This window comes from Zingiber officinale, chromosome 4B, assembly GCF_018446385.1.
Source record: "Zingiber officinale cultivar Zhangliang chromosome 4B, Zo_v1.1, whole genome shotgun sequence".
NCBI classification, from domain to species: Eukaryota; Viridiplantae; Streptophyta; class Magnoliopsida; order Zingiberales; family Zingiberaceae; genus Zingiber; species Zingiber officinale.
In genome coordinates this window covers 65055353-65063982 of record NC_055993.1, presented here as the reverse complement: position 1 = coordinate 65063982, position 8630 = coordinate 65055353, and the positions used below count along the sequence as shown (strand labels likewise).

Genomic DNA, 8630 nt, shown 5'->3' with positions numbered 1-8630 from the left:
TTGACTTATTCAATATTTGTTACTCGGTCGAATTGGCAACATGAAATCGTTGGTATCCTAATTCAGAGCTACCTCAATTTATCTTTCATATTGTAAGATGAGGGCAATGAACTTTTCTAGTGTGGAGTAGGAATTCATCATGAGTATAGAGAATCACAGATTATAGAGAAGGAATTATTCAATGCCAAGAAGAATTGTAGGTCCTTTAGACCGCCACAAGTGCAAGTGATTAGATCATGATAAGAAGCACGTTTATCCCAAGGTGTCTTCATCCTGTCCTGATAGATTTATATAAGTTATTGTCCTTGTCGATACCGGATTTCAAAAATCTGTGTCATTCCATTATGAGAACATATCATGTAGACCACTCTATACTTCACCTACAAATCCTGTATAAATAATACTATCTGCAGTGTTAGAACCAAGAACATTAAGGATCCATAAAAGTGTCATGTAATTACAACCTTTCCCATATCGAGAACTTATCATGGTGGCTTGACTTTCCCATTATCAAGTCAATTTTATTCTTGGCACGTAAGGTTGCATTTGGTAAGGTGTAATCTATCTTATAATGTAATCCAGATTACATTACAAGGTTGATTATTTTGTTTAGTTTTATTTTTAACTTGTAATGTAATGTAATGTAATCTGGATTACAAAATGTAATGAAGTTTTGTAATCTGGATTACAAAACAAACACATTGTAATCCGATTACATTACGAAGTCATCTTTTAACAAAAATTTGAATGTCAAATATACCTCTAGTCTGTCGCCGTCCATCTTCGCTCGCCGCCACTGCCACCGTCCCCTGGCGGCTGACGACCGGCGGCCGGCGATCGACAACCGGCCGGCGGCCGGCGATGGCCGACGACCGGCGATGGCCAGCAACCGACGGCAGCGGCCACCGCAAACTTCGACAGAGATGTAACGTCCGCCGATAGAAGTCGTAGGATATTTTTATCATTTTATAATAATACGAATTATATTCCTTATAAAAATAATGGACACCAAACAAAAGAATGTAATCACCTTTGTAATCAAAGATTACATACATTTCATTACCAAACGTAGTAATGTAATCAAGATTACATTACAAATTTGATTACATTACAAGCTCAATTACATTACGCCCAACCAAACGTAGCCTAAGAGTTATTCTCATTCTCCATTGTACATAATTTAATTATTTTCGTCGAGTGATTTAGATACTAACATCAAATCAAGATAATTAGAATGATAGAAGATAAGAGGATATGATTGCTTATTCTTTGAACTTTTTTCTCTTATTGTTGTAGTAATATGGATTTTTTTTTTTTTTTTAAGGAATCTTTAATGCTATCATAGTATGACAAACTTACAACAATAATAATCAAACATTATCTCATTTCGTGGAGTTGGCTATATAGATCTTTGTATATTATTACGCTCTATCCTCTAGTATATCATCATCTATACTTAAATAAATTTTATTTTATTTTATTATTATTAATCAAGTCTTTTTTAGCCTTCCTATTCCGTTTGATGTGTATATTTGTCATAGTTTCACATCGTTTGAAGTATTTATGGTACATGTCTCTAATACTCTCATTTCTTATTCTGTTCATCTTTGTAATATTTACACATCTATTTTAACATTCTCATCTCTGCAACTTTCATCTTATATAGTCATGTGCTTGAGTCATAACTCTTACATTCAACGTCATATACATATCAAGTCTAATTACTATTTTATAAAACTTTCCTTTAAATTTTAAAGGTATTTTACAATCACATAAAACATCTAACGCTCTCTTTCATTTTAATTATTCTACTTATATCTTAGATAAGACATTTCTCTCAATCTCTCAATTATATATATATATATATATATATATATATATATATATATATATATATATATATATATTTGGATTGGATGTATTTATATGTTTTGTTATCATGCACCTTATACTGCACAGCTTATGAATACCTTAAAAAAAAATTATTTTAAATTTTTTTTTATTTAATACTATAATATAATCCCTAAATTTTAAATATAGAATCTTAAAAAACTAGATGACGCACCGTCACACACTCTGCGTCGCCCAATATATAAGTTTAGTGTGTATATATATTATTCTAAAGATGGAGAAAAATGAATCCTAATTATGTAATTAATTTTATAAAAAATAAATAAATAAATAAATAGATCGCTTAAAAGATTAAGAAAATAATAAAAATCATTACAATAAAAATTTTACAGGATGCTTTCTTCTAATACAGTTATATAAAGAATCGGAATTGTAGCATAAAAATGATGTGGAATAACAACATCATTTTAATGAATGTCCCCCGTTATGGAACTATGGAGCATTGTGCTGCATGCCTATTAGTGTTCATCATGATTAACATGAAGAGTTGCGCTCATGAAAGCTCCAATATTCTGTGTAGATAAAAACTCAATTTAAATGTCATCTACTGGAGCTTGTATCTCAAACAATTAAGCATCTGGATGAAATCCCTCCATATACAATAAAGAAAATCAATTTAAATTAAACAAATGGAATGCTCACAATAGACCCGCAGAAAGCCAAGATTTTACAAGGATTCAGGTTTCAATCAATTTTCCTGCTCATGAGCAGCAGCTAAGTTGAAGAGAGGAATGTTTTCAATACAGTCGAGCATTTATAATACTAGCTTGGAATAGAGAATCAAAGAAAGTTGAACTAGACAATTGATGATAAAAGCAAACTATAATAAAGCAACAACATTATTTTAAATTTAACAGAATATGGTAGTATTAAACGTACAAGCTTCTTAATTTGTCCCATCCAGAGTTGAAAATTTTGAAGGTCCAACAGCATCAGCAAACCCCTGGATTGAAAATTCTGGTACAGAGGCCTTTGGTCCTAGCAAAAACTCGTGATCTATGTAGATAACAATGACCGTAATGTCATCATGGATGAAGCGACGTATTCCCTTGTCGATTTTCTTGATATCAGCATACCTCATTTCTCTCTTCCGAGCAGCCTCCTGTAATGCTGTCCTGATCAGTCTTCTTGCTATACCCTGACGGAAAAAGAAAAATAACCAATCAACAGGCAAAGAGTGTGATATAAGATGTTTGCATTAGAAGCCTACTTCTCTTGGATGATCATGGACAATTTCAGCAGCTTGTTGATTGCTAAGATGCTCCCAGAGCCCATCAGAAGCAAATATCACAAATTTATCTTGAGGAAGAAATGTACGCGTAAATACTGATGGCTCTGCAGATAAAACTGGCCGGCGCAGAGGTTCAGTGAGACGGAAACGAGTAATGGATGGATCCAAAGCAAATTCTGGCTTCTTCAAGTATGCATCCCCTATAGTTCTTGAAACCTAAGAAAAAACGTGTCAATTTGCTGAAACAAAAAAAGTATATATATACTCAGTGGCAAATGACAACAATTTGAGGATAGAGATCTAAATAGCGTACTACAATGAAGGTGCCAAACACATTTATAGATGGAAAGCCTTTCAGTTCTTCTGCCATTCTCGTTGAATTGATTCAGGATAATAAATCGAACATACATATAGTAATCAAACTTCCGTATATCTTGTTTTCAAAATTAAAAGCATAAATTACTAATGACTCTGAGAATCAGCTTTACTTGTGAGGGAGTTTAATTCAAATGAAGAATAAATATAATTATTGAATCTAAATATGATAAAATGCCAGAGAAAATATGATCATGTAAAATGCAACAGCCAGCAATAAAAAAACGCACCTGAATTATGCCTTTAATTCTCCATACTCCATGCTTAAGAGCCACAATGTTTGAATCGTCTGGATGAAGAAATTTAAGCTCTTGTCTCACATCTTCCATACTAGCATTATGATCCCGAGTCAGCTGCTCAGTAATAATGTTATTTGACCTTCCTAAATAACCGACAACAGCCCGAGAATCTCCAAGATTGGCCAAATACAGTGTTCCTCTCCATATTACACCCACCAAACAACATGAACCAGTTGCAGCAATTAGAGGCTTTATTTCACGTGTTGTCCTAACATGAGCAAGAAAACCTTCCTCCGTTGCAGAAAATGCATTCCTAATTACATCCTCGCTAATTGTTCCACTTTCTTGAGCATACCCTGCAAATTATCAATCAGCAATTTATAGAACTAGTATTTATACATTGAAAGTAAAGTGTCTGTATCATGATGGTGCAAAAAAGAAGCAAAAAATGATGGCAGACAAGGTGAGAAACATAATCAACTTTCCGCTCAAGCCAACTTCAGTATGCAGAAGAATTTGGTTCTGACCCAGTGCTAGTCCATTACAATGATTATCCACCAAAGAGACGTTAATCCATGAAACCTAAAAGTCATGTTTTGGCTTGTAGGATACAAAATTTTATTTGGTGTAAAGTTCATGCTCAGGAAACAGAACCCATCATCTTTTCTTCAACAAGTATCTAGAGAATGAAGGAATCAACAACAAACGTGGAGATGAAGATTGGTTCTGAATTTAATGCAGACATTTTTAACAGGGACAACATTAGATAAATGGGAAGACCATTTAATGAGGATATCATAAAGTTTTCCTCGAAAAAATAAATATAGATGATATAACATAGGAAATAGAGTTTGGGTATCAAAAAGATTTTTTCTACTGCACATGATCCATAGAATCGTTAACTGCTACAAGTTAACAGAAACATTTCAAGATAATGTTTTCTTAGGATAAAAAACCTGAGAAAAACTATCCACCTTAACAAAAAGATTACTTCAAACTATAAACATATAACTACTATGAAAATATTGATAGAAAATACAAAGGAGCTAGGAGGAGAATACACACAACTAACATGTTAATGAACAATATCATTCAATTCCACCCAACATGCATGTAAATCTGAAACACTCATATTTGATATTCTCAATGTTTACTTATGATTTCAAATCCAATTAACGAAACAAACATGAAGTGTCGTTCATTCAGTTAAACATCAAATTCTTTGTCATCAATTGCAGATGATAGAGTAAATTAGACTTGTCAAGGCCACGAGTTGTTTCAATTAAATTATCCTTCAATGAAAGAGAAAACATGCAACTACATTTTGCAGACCTACATCAGTCTTTTCAAAGGTAAACAAAACTTGAGCTTCTAGCAAATTTGCAAATCCCAAGAATTTGGATCAAATTAAATTGCATAAGTTCTTATCTGTACTCCAGTAAAACTATTATTCATTAGACCAGTTTTATATTTCAAAAGTTCATGTTCTAGAAAACAATAAAAAAAGGGCAGCCCGGTGCACGAAGCTCCCGCCATGCGGGGTCCTGGAGAAGGATCCATTGTAGGCAGCCTTATCATACTTTTTGCAAAAGGCTGTTTACAGGATTCGAACCCATGACCTTTTGGTCACATGGAAACAACTTTACCGTTGCGCCAAGGCTCCCCTTCATGTTCTAGAAAACAACAAACGGCTAAAAAGACTTGAATCCTTTTATCTAGCTTATGTTCTTATGTTTCGTTCATATGAAGAAATACAATTCGATGCTACATTGCTACCAAACTAAAAGTAGGAGCCTTGAAAGGTCTTGCCTTATCAAGACAGACTAGTGCAAAGGAAGCACTATAAGACTATAAAGTATAAAACAAGTAGTTATTTTATAAAGCAATGTTGTATATAAAAAAAATATAAAAACATCCAAGTGTTCTCAGTACTCCTATTTAGAGAGAGATGCTCTTCCTTCTCTCTAGAAGGTGATGGGAATGAACTAGGGGCTCTTTAGACTGTTACCATATATGTAAGAGTGTAGAGCGTGTATAGGGGACACCACCGCCACTGGACAAACAAGCGGCACCATTGATACTATTTAGATAGTGACGGAGGGATCTCAAGTTGAAGGAAGGAAAATGATGTTGATACGCTAGACAAGATAGTGGAGCACCTCCTTTTACCTTGTGAGAGTTGTTGGAAGGCTAGGGAGCATGTGGTGCATGCCTAATGGTTTGCTATTGCTCAGTGATGACACCATTGTCGTTGTCGAGTCAGCGGCAATGGAATAGTTCAAGGTTGAGGTATCATGTGTGATGCCGTTGGGATGGCAGTTGTAGGATTGTTGTTACTATTAGACTAACAGGCAAGTAGGTGGAATTCTTTCTTCCCTAGAAAGTGCTATTGAAAGGCCGAGAAGCACAGTGCACTTGTTTCATGGCTTGCTGCTGCTCGGTAATGGAAGCTACAGGTGGGCTAATATTGGAAGTTTGGAAGCTAATTGGAATATCTCTGATTGCTGAGGAGCATAGGGAACACCTCTCATCGTCTACTACTGCTCGATGATGGAAAGCACTGGATGAGAGCAACTTTGGGTTGCTACTTAAGCATACCACGTTGTGACTGACAGGAGCTACAGGGGCTAGGGATGGTGAACCACCTGCTCATCTTCGACCAGTGGAAGGGGTCATGTGCGCGGCACATGTGATTGGTAGCGAAGATTTGAATTTTAAATTGGTGCTGTCATGCATCGAATCCTGGAAAAGTAAGATAGTTTTGAAATTTGAATCCAAAACTTGAAATTCAAATTTTGAAACCATCGACCAAATTATGCACCTGATGGAAACCAAATGATGGTGAAACCCCAGTTTCAAATGGTGTTGGCTTGTTGGCAGCTTCTGAAATTTGAATTCAAATTTGTAATTCGGATTTTGAAACAATTGGCAAAACAAAGTTGGCATGCATAGGAAGGCAAATGGTGGCAGTCCTAGACCAGAAGCAATAGCTCCCATTAGTGCAACTTCCGGCGACAACTCTCGATGACCTCCCTATCAAAGCCATGGTGATGGTGACACAACTATGGTGGCAAGTGAGCTGCCTCCATTGGTGACAACTCCTCAATGGAGAGAATGGCAAACAAGTGACCTGAAGCTGATGGCCTCATACACCAAGGTCCACGCTAGGTGTGGTGTGGCAAGCAGGGAAGGAGAAGGAGATACACTTGGGGTGGCCATTTACTCAGCTGCCCTGACAATGGGGCCTACCGCAGAGAGTAAACTCCCAGCAATCTCCCTATTGAAGTCATGGAGATGGAGTCACAGCTGTGGTGACAAGTGAGCTACCCTCATTGGTGATTATTCCTTTTGTGGAATGAGAGGCAAGCAAGTGACCTAAAGCTAAAAAAACTTCATGCACCTAGACACAGCACCAATTCTCATCATGGTGATGGCAGTGCAGCTGTGGTGGCAAGGGGGTTGCCTCTGTTGGTGATCCCTACTGCAGAGTGAAAGGCAACCAAACAAGCTGTGGCTGATGCCCATGCAACAAGGTCTGAAGTCAGGCATGACAAACAGTGAAGGAGCAAGAGCTGCATTTGTGGTGGTCAGCCAATCTGCCGGTCTGCATGGCATCAAGGCCAGGCACCAGTTTTGCCATGGAGATGGAGGTGCAACTGTGGTGCAAGGGAGCTACCTCGACTGACGCTCCTCCTCCAGCAGAGGGAGAGGCAATTGAACAATCTAGGGCCGCTGATCATCCACCAAAGCCATAATGTCTACCTGCTAAGCATATTAAGGCTGGGCAGCTGTCCAGGTTCTGCCTTATCAGATTTTTGTATATGATACAGATACACAGTTAACAAATTACTGAACATACTCAATCTGACGTTTAGTCTACCTTCACTAAGTGTTCACGATTTTTGGGCCTAGATTGGGTGCATCCAATCAGGATTCTACAGTTTTTTTTTTTTTTTATCGTAATTATTTACTTATCTATCCGAAAGAAAATATAAAAACATCCATGTATAATCTCAAACGAGAAACTTACTCATGAGATGAAGAAAGAGTTGGTTCGAGATATAGCGAGATGCATCGGCCCCGCCATGGCCATCATAAACCCCCGCAAATGTGGCGTCTCTCCCAATCTCGATCTGGCTATGGTCCTCGAGGACCTCGTTAGCCTGGACTACCGCAAAGGAGAAGTCACCAGCCGCGTGCCGCCCGATGTCCCGCGACCACAGCAATGCGTCATCCTCCTCCTCCTCCTCATCCTTCCTCATACGCGCGTACCGCTGGACCGGGCCCCAGCACGCCGCCGCAATCCTCCCTATCCATGAGAGCATCCCTCATTTCCTCCGTAGAGGATCCCTTAACTTCGCCGCCGCAGCTCTTCAAGCCACTCTCAACCCAGAATCCATCGTTCGATCAGGCCTCAATCACACGCGGCCGCACGGATCCTTGAGAAATTGGGGTTCTTGGAGGTGCTCAGGCGATCGAATTAGAGCACCAAGATGGGAAAAGCGTGAGAGATCGACGGAGCGTCAGCGTTGCGGTGTGAACAAAATTAGGGCACTAGTATAGAAGAACCTTTGCCAAAAAGGACACACGATTGGATCTGATTACAACGAATGGCATGGACGGATGATAAATCAACTTCATGGCCGTGAGCTTTGACTTTCATACCACAAACGCTGTGTTGACTAACCCGATTTCGTACCTGCTTGTTCATTTGGTCTTCTGCAGGCCCCGAGGAAACTTCTGTCCAAAACCAAAAGTCGAAATTAAGAAATTAATTAGGGGTAAAAATAAAATAAAAATAAAAAAAAGGATAACTCAAATTAAAAAGAAATATTAGATGAGTATTTTAAAAAATAGAAAATCGAATGGTTACC

The 8630-nt window shown here is 37.8% G+C and overlaps 1 protein-coding gene across 1 annotated transcript; it reads right to left on the bottom strand.

Annotated features, from left to right (window-relative positions):
• Window positions 1-2593: 2593 nt before the first annotated feature.
• Window positions 2594-8358, bottom strand: LOC121975107 (probable protein phosphatase 2C 25). Its single transcript, XM_042526516.1, has 4 exons — window positions 7787-8358; window positions 3748-4112; window positions 3122-3358; window positions 2594-3049 (listed from the first exon to the last, which is right to left on the bottom strand). The coding sequence occupies exons 1-4, from the start codon at window positions 8079-8081 to the stop codon at window positions 2798-2800; spliced, it is 1149 nt and encodes a 382-aa protein (XP_042382450.1). The 5' UTR covers window positions 8082-8358; the 3' UTR covers window positions 2594-2797.
• Window positions 8359-8630: the final 272 nt, after the last annotated feature.